The following is a 19,512-nucleotide window of genomic DNA, read 5'->3' on the forward strand; positions in this document are numbered from 1 at the left end:
ACTGGCTGATCCAAACCAAAGCACAGATCCTTTACCCCATCTACCTAGTACCTGTTTAGCCAACATCATGGTGTCTTTGCTGAATGCAAGAAAATAGATTACAATATGAGTAATTGGATAGCGTATTGTTTTCAGTGAAATGTATTTATATACAATGTGTTTGTGTGATATATTATTACATATATAAAATATAGTGTATTTGCATGTGTGTAGTAGTAATATCTATCTTTATATTAGTAATATATAATAATAAAAAAATATATATATAATTGGGCTTTCAGTTTTCCACCCATGCCATGTCACTTTTCTATACAATTTTTCCAGAACTGAAATGTAAATGCTCTGTTTTGCTTTCCAATGTATGTTTGACTTTCTCCTTTCCAGGCTTATGCATCTGTTGTGTTTCCAACTTGTAACACTTGTTTAATTATCTCTGCTGCAGGGTAGACCCCATCCCTTATGACACTCCCAAACCAGCCGGCCACACGCGTTTCGTCTGCGTATCTGACACACACTCCAGGACAGATGGCATCCAGATGCCATATGGGGACATTCTGCTGCATACGGGTGATTTCACCGAGCTGGGCCTGCCTTCAGAGGTTAAGAAGTTTAATGACTGGTTAGGTAAGGATATGTTGCTTGCCAGTGACCCTGATTAACCTCTTTTTTGGCCATCTCTCTCATTGTCCTCTAATTGAATGTAAGCACTTGATTCTTCTCTGTGTTCTGCTTCAGATGCTGATGAATCTGCAATTAAAGGTGAATTAAGAGCGTGAAGTGACAATTTTACATTCTTTGTGTTTACGCTGTACAAACACAAATAACCGTGTCTGCTGGTTAACATACTTGTAAAGTTAATTCAATTCTTGAAATGTGTTTGTGCATAGTAAGTGAGGTCTGCATCAAAAGGACACGCTCACATATAATTGATATTTTGGTTGTGGGTGGCCGATGGATGGGGTAGTCTCTCCTTGCCTTTACACAGCTCTAATTGTGGATTTAAACTGACATGAGTCTCACACATCAGCAATAAGGATACTTTGTTTCTAAAAAATGATTTATTTTCCGTTGAGTCCAATGAGATCTGAAAATTGCAGTCACAAAGCTGAAAATAGAGTGCCTTAGGTTTGTGTAAAGTGGGGGTATTGAATTAAAATCTAGGGGGTTTATTCTGTAAAATTTTCTTCCAGCAGAGTCCAAATCTCATGTTTGTTTTATGACTCAGATCTTAGTATGTGTATAGTCATTTTATGTAAAAAAAGAAAAAAAAAGAAGTACAATTTCCATAGCATTTCAATAACATTGTCAATTTTCAGAGTGCCCCCTTACATCAGATGTCCCCATCATGGTGCCCCCTTACATCAGTTGTCCCCATCAGAGTGCCCCCCTTACATCAGGTGTCCCCATCAGAGTGCCCCCCTTACATCAGGTGTCCCCATCAGAGTGCCCCCCTTACATCAGGTGTCCCCATCAGAGTGCCCCCTTACATCAGATGTCTCCATCATGGTGCCCCCTTACATCAGATGTCCCCATCAAAGTGCCCCCTTACATCAGATGTCCCCATCATAGTGCCCCCTTACATCAGGTGTCTCCATCAGAGTGCCCCCTTACATCAGGTGCCCCCTTACATCAGGTGTCCCCATCAGAGTGCCCCCTTACATCAGATGCCTCCATCAGAGTAATACTTCATATTCCCATCGCACATGTTCCTGAATAAGCTGGATACTGGTTCAAGTCACAAAGTAGATATTTGCCAGCACACCACGTATCGACACAAAGTAGCATCCAAATGGATAGTTTATTGCATGATCAAAACACAAGGAGAGTGCAACGTTTCGGAGTCTTGCAGGACCCCTTCGTCAGGTTTATTGCATGATCACAACACAAGCAAAGTGCAACGTTTCGGAATCATGCAGGACCCCTTCGTCAGGCATGCCTGAGGAAGGGGTCCTACGTGACTACTAAACGTTGCACTCTCCTTGTGTTGTTAACATGCAATAAACTATCTGTTTGGATGCTACTTTGTGTCGATCCATGGTGTGCTGGCAAATATCTACTTTGCCCCCATCAGAGCGCCCCCTTACATCAGGTGTTCCAATCAGTGTGCCCCCTTACATCAGGTGTTCCAATCAGTGTGCCCCCTTACATCAGGTGTTCCCATCAGCCTGCCCCCTTATATCAAGTGTGCCCATCGGAATGCCCTCTTACATCGGATGTCCCCATCAGAGCGCCCCTTATGTCAGATGTCCCCAATGGCATGCCCCTGTACCTTTTAGCACCAGGCAGGCAGAGGGCAGGGTGGAGCAGTCTGTAGATCTGGATGGAGGAAGTTCCACATGACGTATGTTTTTGCACAGGCTTATTTTAAATGCCCCCACCCCCACCACTACACATAAACAGCAGGTCAAAGCACACCTTTGTTGTAGCTCACCTCTACACACAAATGTTAACATTCTGTATGTTTTGTGCACCGCGTTGGAAAATAAAGTATAGGTGCATTTTTTCAAAATAAATAATTTGCCTTAACACACCATGCCACTCATTCAAACTGAAATGCAATCCTGAGTTTCGCACCCCTTTCCCGCGCCATGTTCAAAATGCACTGGGTTTGCTGCAGGTGTCAATATATTCCTAATGACACCCCGAAAGCAGATCGCAAATGCACTGTGTTTGCCTGCTATTGATCACATGATACCACAGTACCAAGTGATTTGGTGTGGTACATTTTTGAAAAGTGAAACGTTCTAGAAAACTTTTTGTGCGATCCAGTGCAATTTCGGCCCTTTGAAACGAATGGGCTGAAAATTGCACCGCACTGTAAGCTGGCCCTCAAAGGCTAAGTCCACCTTTAAGACAATGCTACATATTACACCCAAATTTAGGACCATTGGGCAAAGTGGACCCCCCCCCCAAAAAAAAACACCCCTTCTTTGACAGCATGTGAGGGTTCCTCTTCCCCGCAGCAGCTGTCAGATTAGGAATCAGTGCAGCTGTGCAGGGTTCCACCAGCACAGCCGCATCATTCATTCACAGAGGTTTGTGGATGAATGAACTACAGGTCCTGCCTGTGGCAGACGAATCAATGGAATAAATGCGGTGATCACCACACTCTAATGCCGTGTACACACGGACGGACTTTTCGACTGGACTGATCCGACGGACCGAATCCCGCATACAATCCAACCGTGTGTGGGCTTCATCGGACCTGCAGCGGACTTTTTCGGTCAAAAATCTGGCGGACTTTAGATTTGGAACATGTTTCAAATTTGTCCGACGGACTCGAGTCCGGTCGAAAAATCCGCTCGTCTGTATGCTAGTCCGACGGACGAAAACCCACGCTAGGGCAGCTATTGGCTACTGGCTATCAACTTCTTTATTTTAGTCCGGTCGTACGTCATCACGAACGAATCCATCGGACTTTGGTGTGATTGTGTGTAGGCAAGTCCGTTCGTTCAAAAGTCCGTTGGAAGTCCGTCAAAAGTCCGTCGGACCAGTGCGGTTGAAAAGTCCGCCCGTGTGTACACGGCATTAGTCCATTGACATTCCTTCAACTCTACTACTAAAATCCCGTAACACGGTACGGATGGGGAGCCAGAAGGATGGCCTGCAGGAACCTGACATTGCACTCCAGACCCACTGATCCTGGTTGCAATGGTTTGCAGGCTCATTTTCAAAAAGAAATTTATGAAAAGTTTTTTTTTTTCAGCAAAAATATGGGCATTTATGAATATGAATAATATATGGGTGCATTTATTATTACTATTCATATTCTTATTCAAGTGTGAATTGGCCCATTATCTTATTTGTTTATTTATTTATTTTGCAATGCAACCAGGTTCAGCCATCTACTGACATGTTCATTAAGGTGGACTTTGTTCTGTTGTGTCCAATGTGTGTAGGTGACACTGCAGTAGATTGGACAGTGTGGGAATGGGTAAACACACTGATCTGTATTGTTACAGACGGAGTTTTTTTTCAGGGGGAACTTGGTGGAACTCAGTTCCACCACCTCTGGCTCAGACCCTTTGGTGCCTGCTCACCACAATCACTTGTAAACACAGAAGTCCGGTTTCTGTGTTTATAAGTGACAGCTCTGCACTCTGTGTGTAACCCCCATGAACTCTGCACTCTGTATGTAATGCTATCCTGATATTTAATGCACCTTTAAGACCCTCCTACTGTTCATGAAATTTGACTGACCGCACCCACTATTTGATGTGATTTGGAGGGTGCGAGTGGGGGGAGGGGTTTTGGGGGGGTCGTGGTTGAGTTCCAGCACCTATTGTTTGAGAAAAAAAGCCCTGATTACAGATACATACCATTCAGAAGATAAACGTACTACTATATGGATTGCTAAGCATGGTAGCCCTATAAATGCCAGGATGAATGTTAGATGCACTCTGCCAGCAGTTAGTGCCTGCTGAGTCATTTTTAATATAAAATGTTCATGTTTGTCGGGAGTGAGCAACTCAATTCTGCTGTCTCCACTGCTTCCAACTCATTTGTGATGCTGTCACTCCAGGTCAAGGCAAACTCGATCTTATTGTGGTTAGAGCCAGTGGATGTCTTGTGTAATGCTTGGCTGATTTTGTTCATTACTGACTTTTAAGCAGGGTCTGTCACTCTGTAGTAGACATGGCCGCGCTAAGAAGGTGGGTGGAATAAAAGGAACCAAATGGCAAGGGTGACATTGTTTTCTCTGTAGTGTTCATCGCCCTCTCACTTCCCATCTGCTTCTTGGAGCACCTGTGCGGTTTCCACCACACCCCCCCCACAACCCAAGCTGATGGTTATTTTAACACATTTTATTTAAGGGATTACATTTTGTCAATGTGGTGGCCAAGGGCAGGTAGAGATTATCTAGGTGCAAAATGAACTGCTGTATTCTGAGTTTGGAGCATATGTATACATATATATATATATATATATATATATATATATATATATATATATATATATTACTCAAAAAAATTAAAGGAACACTTTGTAAACACATCAGATCTCAATGGGCAAAAATATCAATTTATGACCACCCCATTATCAGCCAAAACATTATGACCACAACATGATCAGCCAAAATATTATGACCACCCCATGAAAAAAAAAAATAATGATTTAAAAAAAAAAAAAATTGAAAAAAAACATTTTTTTTTTTTTAAATCATTTTTGAAAAAAAAATCATTAAAAAAAAATGTTTTTTTTTGAAAAAAAAAACATTTTTGAAAAAAAAAAATCATTTTTGAAAAAAAATGTTCAGCTCTTTCAGCTAATGATGGGACTTCTTCAACTTTTTTATTGCTATTTATACTTTTTAAAATATTAAGCTTTTTAACACTTTTCACAGTTACTCCAACCACACAACAGTTACTCAAGCCACTCCACCCAGTTACTCCGCCCACTCCAGTTGTAGAGGCAAGAACACTTGACACAATTTCCCCAGAAATTGTAGCTTTTCTAGTTATAAATAATAATTATACATAATACTACAAGCACATTTTAAAGCCTATTCTATAATATAATTTTTGGTAGCATTCTACCTTATACAAGGTGACAAGTTCTCTTTAATATTCCCATGCATGAGATGGTTCCTCTCATCTCTGGTTGAATGAGAGAGGGTCTATATTAGAAGATGGAATTTTAAAGAGAATTTGCTATTTTGTGATGCTTTTATACAGGAAAAAAATGCAGCTTGACTTACATTTTAAAAATCATGTGCATAATAGATGACACATCTATGTCAAATCAGATATCCACCAACATTTCAAAAATTGACATTTACTGGCAATCAAGTATACTAGAGATCACTTTTTGGTAAAAAAAAAAAAAAACTTGAAACAATAAAAAAAAAAAAAAAAAAAAACAGCCTTGGAAATAACATATAACGTTCAATACTTAATACTTTGTTAGCTTGTGGCAAGACGATGTGGGACTCAAAGTTCAATAAGAGGATATGAATGGGGCAATCACCGCTCGTGCTTCTAAAGCAGATGTGAAGCCTACACAAAGCAATCAATAACAGTGCTATTAACGCAGCAATCCTAATATGCAAATAAAATGGCCAAATTATGTGTCCAAATGAGTTTCTTTGTTCCTTTTTTTTTTTCACAAAGTAACATCTCCTAACAAAGGTGCACTGTACATCAGGTGAGGAGAATATATCTACTTATTGTTTCATCTGATGATATGGCTACTCTTAGAAGTGCTCCCATTTCTTTTTTTTTTCCCCAGAGGTCATCTAATTGCTATTGTTTTTTTTTTTTTGCATGAGAAAAGCTGTGGAAGGAGATAATCCACAGCTGTCTCATTAAAGGGACCCTGTCACCAGACCATTCATTTCAACAAATGTCTTCCCATAATGTTATGTGTACATTTAAAGAGGAACTTCACCTAGATTTCTTCATTTTTTTTAATTAAAAGTCCATGGATTACAGTGCTGTCTCCCCAAAGCTGATCCTTCTCTCTGCTGGGGGTCCCTGGCACTGCCATTTGGGATATAAGAGTTGGCTGTGACTTCCTGATGAATCACAGCCAGCCCCCCACTGCACATGTATGAGATGTATGCAGTGTAGTGAGACTGGTCCTGCAGCCTCCTGAGATGTGTGACGTGTCTCAGGAGGCTGGGGTCGGAACGAGTGGTGTCATCCTTGCCTAGCTGAGAATTCATGAAGTGGGACTGGGCACCAACAAAAAAATGGTACTTGTTCCCCCAGTTCAAAAAGAGTGAAGTTCCCCTTTAAGTGGCCTTCCTTGTGTAGACATCCAAAAACCCTGATACTGGCCACTGCCATCTTGGATGTGATGTCAGCCGTGGAGATGACCCTATGAGTGTTTAGATCAGGGGTCTCAAACTGGCGGCCCTCTAGCTGTTGCGAAACTACAAGTCCCATCATGCCTCTGCCTGTGGGAGTCATGGCTGTAACCTGTCAGCCTTGCAGTGCCTCATGGGACTTGCAGTTTCACAACAGCTGGAGGGCCACCAGTTTGAGACCACTGGTTTAGATGCTCTTCTGAACCTACATGGCCCAGCTCGCCAGGAAGTGCTGTCATCTGTAATGGGTCAATCATCGGCAGCTGAGGCATTCCCCTTACTGCAGCTGCAAATATACACACCTCTTGTATACATTCAGCTGCGGGGTGTAGAATTCCCCTGCCACAGATGATTGGTCCATTACAGGTGACAGCTTCCTGGTGGGCTCGACCACATGGGTTTGGAAGAGCATCTGAACACTCCTGAGCTCATCTCTCCTGCTGACATCACATTCAAGATGGCGGTGCCCAGTCTCAAGGCTTTTGGACACCCATGCTCATGTCTAGTTAGGACACACTGGGGTTTGTCATTCAAAGGCCTCCTGCACATTTGGTGTTTAGCTCATGTACGTCAAGTTCTGGCATTTCAGATGCGCAGGAGGAGCAGGAGGTCAAGTGGCTGGACTCTGTACTGAGTGATACTCGTGTTTAGGGCCGGATGTGTTAAGGGACGTATGACCAGTACCCAGAATTCCTGCATTCCAGGCATAGATTTTGACAGACTGCTGGCCGTGGGCTGGGTGTTGCCTCCTGAGCACCTGAAAATGCTGGGATTGGATGCACATTGGCTAGACCCCCCCCCCCCCCCGTGTAAACGTACCCTGTTTTGATTGCGGTTTCTTCTTCAAAATGAATCATCATTAAGAATGTTAAAAGCAAGTTGTGCGTCTTGTCTTTGATACACATATCGCTCCTGCCAGCATACAGACTGTAGGCTGTTGGCATTCCGCTGAATCCAGAAGGTTCTCTCTCCGTCTGATAAATAATCTATACTGGTTTTGCATAAAAGTTTTCAGACTGCACACAGAATGACCTTTGTGGTCACTTAGTGACTGAAAAGGTCTGCGAGATAATTTATTTGCATTGTTTTCATATGAACATGCCCCTTGGGCCTTGTAACTCCGCAGTCACTTGACCTTGGCGATTGTTAACCGCTTTAAACACAGTTAGTTTAAATAATTGTTTTCATTTGATCTGTTGTGACCTGCAAGAAAGGGAACATGTCTGTACCAAGTCTGGATCATCTTACAGTTCACTTCTCCCCTGGCCACGGTCTGTGTTCACTTATATGATTAGACTGTAGCAAAGCTCACTTCCTCCACAGACCCACCATCCTACGGCAGATCAAAGCAGCTTTTGACACGTTGTGTAACACAAATTCACCCTTATCCTTGTTGGGGAAACGTTCACATGATTCATGACTGCATATGGACTGAAGATGTCTTCTGCGTTATTTGAAGGTGAATTCCTGGATAACAGTTGGAATACACTGTGAGTTCAATATATGTACAACCATTTTTTTGGCAAAGGCTTTGGCTAATCAGCCCGTGTTTGAAGATCCAGTCACCCCTGCCAGATAGCCCAGTCAGGTCCTTAAAATGGAAGAAAAGCCTAAATCTGGCCATACATGAATCGAAATTCGGCTGGTTCAGTAGGGACCATACAAATTTTGATCCATCTATGGCCAATCCCATTTGTGAGAAGTCGATTTAATGACAAACGGGCTTGTTGGAAAAATTTTCTTTAACCACTTGCCGACCTTCGCACACAGACGTACGTTGGCAGATTGGCACAGGCAGGCAAATGGGCGTACCTGTACGTCCCCTTGAATTTGCCGCCTATCACGGGAGTGTGCCCGCGGGTCCCGGGAACTCCATGTTCGCCAGCGGCCCGTGATTGTGGTGTGGACTGGCAGAACGGTGAAATGCTTATGTAAACAAGGCATTTCCCTGTTCTGCCTAGCAACATGACAGAGATCCACTGCTTCCTGTCATCGGGAGCAGTGATCGCTGTCATGTTGTAGTGAGCCCATCCCCCCTACAGTTAGAACACCTCCCTAGGACGCACTTAACCCCTTGATCGCCCCCTAGTGTTTAACCCCTTTCTTGCCCGTGTCAATAATCAGTGGCTCTTTGTAGCTCTGATTGCTGTATAAATGACAATGGTCCCAAAATATTGTCAAAAGTGTCTGATGTGTCCTCCATAATGTCACAGTCCCGATACAAATTGCAGATTGCCGCCATTACTAATTTAAAAAAAAAATAATAAAAATGCCATAAATCTATTCCCTAGTTTGTAGACGCTATAACTTTTGCGCAAACCAATTAATATACACTAATTGCATTTTTTTTTTACCAAAAATATGTAGAAGAATACATATCAGCCTAAACTGAGAAAGAAATTTGTTTTTTATATATTTTTTTGGAGATATATATTATAGCAAAAAGTAAAAAATATTGCTTTTTAAAAAATTTTTTTTTGTTTATAGCACAAAAAATAAAAACCGCAAAGGTGATCAAATATCACCAAAAGAAAGCTCTATTTGTGGGAAAAAAAGGACGTCAATTTTGTTGGGGTACAACATTGCACGACTGCGCAATTGTCAGTTAAAGCAACGCAGTGCCGAATCGCAAAAAAATGCTCTGGTCAGGAAGGGGGTAAAATCTTCCAGGGCTGAAGTGGTTAATCAGCGCTGCAGCTAATCTGCGGGGGGAGTCTCAGAATACAATGACACCATGAGGAGGATTCCTCCATCCACCTCGATTGTGTGAATGATGGAATCAGTTTTCTGGCTGATGGCAAAAAACTGATATATGTATGGCCAGTCTAAAGCAGCCCATAGATGGTGCAAATTTATTTCCTGCAACCACGGTTGCAGGAAAGCTATTAACATGATTTCCCCAATAACACAGACAACGTTGACAGGGGAATCCCTCCTGCAGAGCAATTGTCTTCTCCTGGCAGGGGCAGGGGAAGCCGTCCCCGCCAGGAGAAAACATTTATCATCGCTAGCAGCTATAGCAGCCGCTTGCGATAACAGGTCGATCAACTTGGTACATTCAGCCTGCCCGTTAAGGGTTTGAATCTCGGCTGAATTGGAACCGTGTATGGCCAGCCTAAATCTAACCATTCAGCAGGAACCAGCCAAATTTCGATTCCTTTATGGCAGTTCCCATTCATGGCAGTTCCCATTCATAAGAAGTTGATCTATCAATCAACTTTCCATGAACAGGCTTGTTGGAAAATCTCTCCTCTGATCAGTGCATTCTGATGGTGGGGGAGTCCTGTTGTCAAAATACAAAGACACAGCAGGGAGAATTTCCCCATTCACCTCAAGGATGTGAGAAATAGGTGGGCAAATAGTGTATGGCAAGCAGGCATTTTTCTTTCCTGCAACTGCAGAAAATTGCTTGATTCCCCCATTAACACAGTCAGTGTTGATGGGGGAATTCCTCCTGCAGAGCGTGTGGGACACGGAGAGCCGACATGCTGGTTGTACCCAAGTTGATCGAGAGATGAATGAATGTCTAATTTGCTCTATTGGATAGGCATATTAGTAGCGATTAGTAGTGATTAGCAGCGACACATATTTTTTACTTTATCTATACAATCAGCCTGCCCCTAGATGGATCAAATCTTGGCTGGTCCCCACTAAAACGGTTCTTGGCCCTGTTTGAAAAAATTTTTAAGTCAGCCGCTACAAATACTGTAGCTGCTGACTTTATTAAAAAGACACTCACCTGTCTAGGGGTCCAGCGCTGTCCTCACCCCAACCAGTTATTTTCCGATCTTCCTGGCATGTTTACTGTTTACTGTCGGGCAGCCAGCTGTGATTGTGGCTTCACAGCTGGCAGCCCACGGCGTATGCGCAAGTTGCATTGCACTTTGTGAATGGTTTTGCAGGCTTTTGGGACCTGTGACATGTCCCTGAAGTTTACGGGGGGGGGGGGGGGGGATGGGGGGTGGTGGAGAAGAAAGTGAGGGGATTTTAAAATGTTATATTTTCACCAAATGTCAAGGGAAAACTCCCAATCTGGACACCTATTTCATTTTGATCTTGTCTTCATGTACAGTATATCAACCTAAGAAGTGGAAATGAAATTAAATGCAACATAATTCTGAAGTCCCTGCACCTCTCCCCTTCACCTCTACTGAAGAAGAATGCAGAGCTCAGATCAGAGGAGCATGTAGGAGCCAGTTCACTGCCTGTGTTTACATTGGCTTTCTCTGAGCCGACTGAGTGCAGTACCGCGCCTGCGCTGGTGAGCTGTATAGTCTTCTATGGACTTGTCCGTATGTTAGCTTAGGACTAATGCAGACATGTTCGTTAGGGGGATTTGGCAGGCTCCATTGAGGTCATGGGCAGGTATGGTCTTCTGTCATCCAGTAGTTAACCCTGTCGCTCTGCTAATGGGTGGATTTTCAGGGTCACCAGTTTAAAGTTAACTGGTAATAATGGACCTAGAATTATTTCTCTTACTCTGGCGCACACAACGATATGTAACGTGTAGTGCAATCTTCAGTGTGCCCGATGCATGGATTTATGCACATTTATGCTTGTATATCACTTTTATTTTTGTAAACTTTTTTATTTTAGTTCTTTATTTTTACTTGAATTTATTGCTATTACATAGGGGGCCAATAGATGAGCTCCCTCTGCTCTACCCAGCGACAGCTGCCATGCCTGCCCTGGCCCCGCCAGTGGGACAACGGAGCCCAGGATACATTCCAGAGGTGATCGTGCACAGGGGGTAGTATGTACAGTGACCGTAGACGTGATCAGATGACTTTGTATCCACCCAAATCACTTCCATCAGAAAGTCGGCTTCACAAATACACACACACTCCCCTCCCAGTCACTGTAGCATCTGGGAGTGTGCCAAAAGATGCACCTGCCAGCCTCATATGCCTTATATTGGTGGCAATAAAAAGGTTAAAGAGATTATCACGTGGGGGAAATAAAAAGCTAAATAAAACCTCCCTACAAAACAAGACCCATAATACCTTTCTAGCAGAGGCAGTGAGTTTGAACTGCTTGTCTTCAAGAGCTTTGGTGACTACAGAATCTTCAGCATCCAACAAACTTCTGGGTGTAATGAAAAAAGGGGTGTGTCATGGGCTACTCCAAAAATTGCCCCAAGACAACAAGGATTGTTGTGGACTATCTCGGTACCCAGGGATTTAGGTAGATATAAAAATATAAAATTTATTGAAAAAGAACAAAAAATAAAAACATTTAATACAATATTGCATAAAATGGTTATTGCAAACTAATACAAAACAAAGAACAAATAAACCCAACAAGTATATGGGGAAAAAAGATGTTCCAAATGCGATCCTCAACATGTTTCGTGATAAAGGTTGCTTCTTCAGGAGAGGTTGACCATAAATATATATAAAGAGATACGGTCTTATGCCCCGTACACACGGTCGGACATTGATTGGACATTCCGACAACAAAATCCTAGGATTTTTTCCGACGGATGTTGGCTCAAACTTGTCGGAAAATCCGATCATTCTGAACGCGGTGACGTAAAACACGTACATCAGGACTATAAATGGGGCAGTAGCCAATAGCTTTCATCTCTTTATTTATTCTGAGCATGCGTGGCACCTTGTGTGTCGGATTTGTGTACACACGATTGGAAATTCCAACAACGGATTTTGTTGTCGGAAAATTTTATAGCCTGCTCTCAAACTTTGTGTGTCGGAAATTCCGATGGAAAATGTGTGATGGAGCCCACACACGGTCGGAATTTCCGACAACAAGGTCCTATCACACATTTTCCGTCGGAAAATCCGACCGTGTGTACGGGGCATTATAGTTATATAGTCACAAATAGGGAAAAATCAGGGAATACATTTTACATAAATACAAGTATTCAGGTAATTTGGAGTGTTATAGACAGGCATGGCTTACCAATGGGAACCCAAAAAAAGAGTACCAGACGGCACGTTTTGAGGCACCCTAAAAGGGTAATCCCCCCGCGGTGAACACGGGAGGCACTAAAAGGTGCAATAACTGAAATCAAAAATATGTATATGTAAAAAAAATGCATGTGTGGGTCTATATAGTCTATAAATGGGATGAAAAGCAAAAAGGAGGTGGAAGGGGAAGGGGGGGAGGGGGGAATGAAGAAGGCGGGGGGAAGGAGAAGGAGGGAAAACAGGAGGGGGGGGGGGAGAAAAAAGGAAACATCGATCCAATAAGGGACTAACCCACCCAATAGATGGCATATAAAAAATATAGGGCACCCGAGGAACAGAAGCAGGATTAAGAAGGCAACCATGTATCAAGAAGGGACAGGTAAATTGTTGATGTAAGAGATATCCAGTGGTCAGGCGAGGCCAGTAGGTAGGTCCCTTTGTTCTTTTTGAATAAATTTATATATTTATATCTACCTTGTCTAAATCCCTGGGTACCGAGAACAATCCTTGTTGTCTTGGAGTAATTTTTGGAGTAGCCCATGACACGCCTCTTTTTTCATTACTCCAAGTTCAAGGATGATGGTACCCGCCCCTATTCCTGTATATTTTTAGATTGAGGCAATACTTTATAAACTTCTGGGTGTGTCGGATACCTTGTGCCCCACTGTGGTTCCTCCCTCCGGCCTCTAGGCCCCTGCTGTGTCCTGTAGTGAGATGCTGGCGAGGAAACCACAGCACACTGTGGGGGACACAGACATCCAATATACTGTACCTAGGAGGGACAGATTCTGAAAATTCTGCCAGAGAGCGGAGTTCAGACTCACCGCCCTTTGCCCATCAGAGAGGTGTGCATTAAGAGGCTCTTATTTTTTTGTAGGGAGTTATTTTTTAAACTTTTTTTTCACAGTCGCTTACAGGAGGGAAAATAGTGAAGTAAAGGTGTTTTTCTTTTTGCCGATGTTCAACATTAGGATGCAACTGTACATTAATGATAAAAAAAAAGCTGCGCTAAAGTGCTAATGAACTCAATTCCATAAAAAAGAGAAAGCAGCACTCGCCAACATCCAGATACCGGTGTAGCAACTTAAAGTGTTACTAAACCCACAACAGTAAAATCAGTCTGTGTATGCAGTAAAGCATGCTTGTTATGCTCACTGTGGAACCTGAAGGGTTAGGCCCCTTTCACATTTGTGTGACTTGTCCTGCGACTTGGGACTGCAAAGTTGCATGGCAAGTCGAACCCCATGATTTCCAATGAGTACCCTTCCTATCTGTGTGACTTCAAGTTGCACCGACTTCAAAGTAGTCCCTGTACTACTTTGGTCCGACTTTGATGGGAGTTACACAGGCATTCCCTGAAATCGCGGGAAAATCGCGTCAAAATAGTGGCCTTGAAGTCGCGGTAAAATCGTAGCAAAATGGCACGGTAGTGTGAAAGGGGCCTTGATCCTGCACACTGTGCAAAAAGGCTGTTTGATCTTGTCTTTTCTGGTCCTCCCCTTATTTCACTGTCCCCAATCCATCTGCTGATAGAAGAGAGCCTTGGAGGAACTCTGCACATGCTCAGTGTGGTGTGTATTTCTAGAGTTTTTTATTTTTATTTTTTGGGGGGGGGGGTGCATGTGATCAGCACAGGGCCAATCAGCACTATCCAGAAAGTAAGTCAGGGCCATGCAGCCTCATGGTAAAGTCAGAGGAGAATGAAAGCTCCTCCTACAAGCAGTTTATATTTACTAAAATGATTGTACAGTGGAACCTTGGTTTACGAGTAACGCGGTTAACGAGCATTTTGAAAGACAAGCAACTTTTTTTTTTTTTAATTCTTGGCCAGAGGTGCGGAGGCGCCGGTGACACCCCCTGCAAATACTCGGAACGACTCGGAAATACTCTCCGTTCCTGAGTTTTTCCAAGGCTTTCCAAGTGCAGCCGAGCTGTCTCCGAGTATTTCCGACGCTCTCCGGCGCCCCCCTCACCTCTGGCCACATACAGTATTGCATGTAATAGAAGTCAATGCGGAGCGAATTATCTTCGTTTCCATTGACTACTATGGGGAAACTCGCTTTGATATGCGAGTGCTTTTGATTACAAGCATTCTCCTGGAACGGATTATGCTCGTAATCCAAGGTTCCACTGTATTTCCATGTTCTGTGTACTGTGGGAGACCAGATATAGTGAATTCAGGGTCCTAGGTTTAGTAACACTTTAAATAGTAAAACAAATTGTGTTGCGCTGCTTCAATAAAGTAAGAAAAAAAGATCCTATCCCTTTAACATAAAATTACCGCGCCATTAATAGTGCTCACGAAAAACAATGATATTTCATATGTGAATCAAATATTTTAAATTGCGAAATGGAAAATCCAACAGATGTAAATAAAGTCCCACTGGGGGAATAAATAATCATACAAAATAATGTTCCATAGATGTACAATCATGTAGGTCTTCTGTGTTGTAATAGTAAATCCAGTGCGCCGCCATCAAAGAAATAATAAGGCTGCTTACTGTACTCCTAAATCCTATAACCATGAAGGTCTATGCAAGCTCAGCAATCACCAGCCAACTCCAGGTGGACAAATGCAGCCTTCTATGTGCTCAATACTTCCTCAGACAATAGTTTCGGCAGCACTCAGTAAACAAAACACATGAAAAACTCCATAATGTAGCAAACTTTGTGCCTCCTTTATTTTAAAAGCAGGGTAAGGTTTCAAACAAACCACCACTCTGCTCTCTCTGGTGTATATAATGATATCACCGCTATGTGAGAGCATGACTGACAATCACCAGCTCTCCGCTCACTGAAGACCGAGAACTGAGTGATCAGTGGGCTTTGATCGCTCAGTTCTCAGCCTTAGAGGTGGCGGGGGACAGATGCAGCATCAGACCGATGCTGCATCCACTTAGTTGAGTGTGATTGTTTTTTTTATATCCCACACTTCTCTTCTAACATACAATGAAAATGCGCAACTCCTAATCCTTCAACTTTTTTTTTTAAGACAGACAGAGTTCAAATCTAGTGCAACTGATGAGATATTATTATTATTATTATTATTATACAGGATTTATATAGCGCCAACAGTTTGTGCAGGGCTTTACAATATAAAGGGAGACAATACAGCTACAATACTATAATATACAAGAGGGCCAAGAAACCCTGCTCATAAGAGCTTACAATCTAATATGGAGGGGCAAGTGATGCAAAAAGTAATAACTGGGGGGATGAGCTGATGGAAGCTTTAAATGTTCAGCTGTTAGATAGAGGTGGGATTGCTTCCCTGAAGAGATTGTTTTTTTAGGGATCTCCTAAAGGTGGCCGGAGTAGGAGATAGCCGAACAGGTGAAGAGTTCCAGAGGATGGGAGAGGCTCTAGAGAAGTCCTGGAGGAAGGTGAGCATGGGAGGATGAGACAAGAGAGCAGGAGGTCTTGGGAGGAGTGGAGAATACAATTTTGGTGTTATTTTGAGACAAGATTGGTGATGTAACTTGGATCTCCCTCCAGACATGGAGGGCTCATGCACCTTGCAGCTCAAAAAAAAAAAGCTGATTTTACTGGCATTTGAGCTTTTATTTCTCTGCCTAAAAGCTTGAAGAAGCTTGTGCTTTTTTTGTGCTCTTTTGCACGTTTTTATTGAGATTTTTTGAGCATAAGCATTTTTTTCAGAAACCCTCCCCTCAGCTAATTTTTCCTTTTTTTGTGCTTTTTTTAGCTTTTTCACACTTCTTCATGCATTTGTGGGCACTTAGGCGTCTTTTCTGCTCAAAAGCTAATCTCAAAAACGCCAGTTTGGTGGTGTTTTCTGCCTGTAAGAGCATATGCCTGTAAACCCCTGAAAAAGCCATAGTGTGCACTGACACATTGGCTAACATGGAGGGGAGTTTCCAGGCAGAAAAAATGAGAGCTCAAGTAAGCTCAAAAGCCTGTAGGGGCAGCTTCTCTGAGCTTCTTTGAGATGCAGTGTGCATGAGCCCTTACATAACAAAGAGAACTAAGTAGAATTTTTCCTTTCTGGAGGTTCCAGTAAAGAGCATCCAAAAAGGTAAGCTGCAGTTTTTATTTATTTTTATTTTCTATTATTATTAAAGTTTTGCTATGTGATTGGGGACCTGTAACAAATATAAAGTTGGTATTATTCCAATTTGGTTGCAAAAGTGGAAATACACCATAAAGCGGAGTTCCAGTCATGATTTTTTTTACAGTATTCAGCAGCATTAAATACAAGGAACAACCTGTGAAGATTTTTTGTTTAATTTTACCCACCTTTTCAGGTCTGTTGCTAGGGGGTCGCTCGTAATCTGCCTCTTTCTCTTCAAGGCGCCTGACATCACTTCCCTCTGCACCCGTGCTCGCTAGTGCTCCTGGGAGATGTCTGTCATCATTTCCCAGGAGTCACTGGGCAGCGCCGAGGGCTTTGTTGCCATCACAATGGGGGCGGGCACTTCCGATGATGCCGCCCGTTGTGGTGGCAACGTCTGAAGTGTACGGCGCCGCACCGTACATATGGCGCATGCGCGAGAACGGGCGATGCATGCTGGTCGCTCAGATGCACCAGAGCCCAGTAGATATTGCTTATGGGCCTCACATGTCCACAAGCACAATGGAAACTGCCTGGAAAGAAGAATATAAAATATATTCCTCTACGAAATCCTCAATCCAGGGCTGACTCTGCATAAAAACGTGAGTTCTTTAAATTAGCCTTCTTAACAAAAGATATGGTTACTAAAAAAAAAAAAAATTATCAGTGGGAACTCCGCTTTAAAGAGGAAGTCTGCTCACATAATTTGTAATAAAAACATCTTTTCCATTCTGAAGCTTCCCTCCAACCATTTTGCATATTATTTTATATATACTGTGATTCTGTACTTATCAAATATGCTGCAGAAATCTCCCTCCACTGAGTCTGTCTGCATCCATTTTAACTGTGGGCAGCTGAAGCTGCTGCCTGTTCACTTCCTGGATTTACACACACAGAGGCACACCTCCAGCTCTGCAGCTCTCATTGGCCCTCTGATGACTCGTCCCCCCTCCCTTCCTGTCAAACTCTTTGAGAGTGAGAGAGAGAGCTGTGCATGATGTCATAGTCCTAGGCTTTTTACCAGACAAGAAACAAGAAGTGGGCTGTATAAGGTATTTACTGGCAGAAAAAATGTTTTACCATCCAAAGTTAAAACAACAAGGGCAGAAGATTTAATAGATGAAAAGATGAAAAAAATAGTGAAGTTTCACTTTAAACTTTAAAGTGATTGTAAAGGTCTTTTTTTTTTTTTTAATTACAAACATGTTATACTTGTGCTCTGTGCAAGGGTTTTGCACAGAGCAGCTGCCGATCCTCCTCTTCTGGGGTCCCCTGGCGGCGCTCCTGGCTCCTCCTCCACTTTGAGTGCCCCCCACGGAGAGCCGCTTCCCATGGGCGCACTCCCAAGTCCTGCTGCTGCGTCCATTGACACAGACAGCAGGATTCGGCCACGCCCCTCGGCTCCCGTGTCACTGGATTTGATGTGATTTGATTGACAACTCCTGCTGCTATCATTCTATCCAATGAGGACCCGAGACATCGGCTGGAGCCGCTGGGCTTGTGCTTGTCGCTGGAACGATCGGGTTCCCAAAAAAGGGGGCTCTAGGAGGCAGTGACATCCACAAAAGGTTTTTCACCTTAATGCATAGAATGGGCGGCACAGTGGTGTAGTGGATAGCACTTTCGCCTAGCAGTAAGAAGGGTCACTGGTTCGAATCCCAACCACGACACTACCTGCCTGGAGTTTGCATGTTCTCCCTGTGTCTGTGTGGGTTTCCTCCGGCTACTCTGGTTTCCTCCCACACTCCAAAGACATGCTGGTAGGTTAATTGGATCCTGTCTAAATTGTCCCTAGTATGTATGAATGTGAGTTAGGGACCTTAGATTGTAAGCTCCTTGAGGGTAGGGGCTGATGTGAATGTACAATGTATATGTAAAGCGCTGCGTAAATTGATGGCGCTATATAAGTACCATAAATTAATAAAAAAAATAAATAAAATGCATTAAAGCGGAGTTCCGCTTAAAAAAAAAATAATTAAAAGTCAGCAGCTACAAATACTGCAGCTGCTGACTTTTAATAATCAGACACTTACCTGTCCCAGGGTCCAGCGATGCGGGGGAACGAAGCCCCGCTCATCTCCTCCTCCTCTCTGCGGCGCCGGCATTGTCACTGTGTGCGCCCCGCTGTGGCTTCACAGCCGGGCACGCACTGCACGTGCGCGAGCCACGATGTGCGCTGTGACTGTCCGGGCAAGATGATTGCCGAGAGGGAGGGGGGAGAGGTGAACTGACTTCCGGCTCCGCGGAGCCCCGGGAGGAAGTGGGAGATGGAACCCTCTTTTTAGAGGGTTTTCGCTCCACCCCAAACAAATGACATGCCAAATGTGGCGTGTCAGGGGGTCACCTTACCTTAAAACGGAAGTTCCATTTTTGGGTGGAACTCTGCTTTAAGGTGAGAAACCTCGAGACTTTACAACTCCTTTAAGTTCTCCTGACCACATAGGCATTGTGGTGTGATGGTTTGCGTCACATCCCGCTGCTCTGAAAAAAGTACAGCATGTAACGCTGTGAGGTGAACTGACACGTTAGGAGACAAGGCAAATTGTCTTATCTTTGCGTTAAAACTTTGCTGGGCAAACCTGCTCAATGTGATTAGTGTGAGAGGGCCCTAAAGGTATTTTATTTATTTTATTTATATAAATTTTGCTTTTCAAGACAAATTAAGTCTGCAAGCAAGTTGAACATTGGAGCCACCAGCTCCGGTGTGG

The 19,512-nt window shown here is 43.2% G+C and overlaps 1 protein-coding gene across 3 annotated transcripts in view; it reads left to right on the plus strand.

Annotated features, from left to right (window-relative positions):
• The window catches only part of MPPED2 (metallophosphoesterase domain containing 2), a 313,479-nt gene that overhangs the window by 107,876 nt on the left and 186,091 nt on the right, over positions 1-19,512 (plus strand). For all 3 annotated transcript variants that reach the window (XM_073604524.1, XM_073604523.1, XM_073604525.1), the window contains exon 3: positions 443-624. In XM_073604524.1, coding sequence (XP_073460625.1) covers positions 443-624 — 182 coding nt within the window. The remainder of the gene's footprint in view (positions 1-442; positions 625-19,512) is intronic.

This window comes from Aquarana catesbeiana, linkage group LG11 (genome assembly GCF_042186555.1).
Source record: "Aquarana catesbeiana isolate 2022-GZ linkage group LG11, ASM4218655v1, whole genome shotgun sequence".
Lineage (NCBI taxonomy): Eukaryota > Metazoa > Chordata > Amphibia > Anura > Ranidae > Aquarana > Aquarana catesbeiana.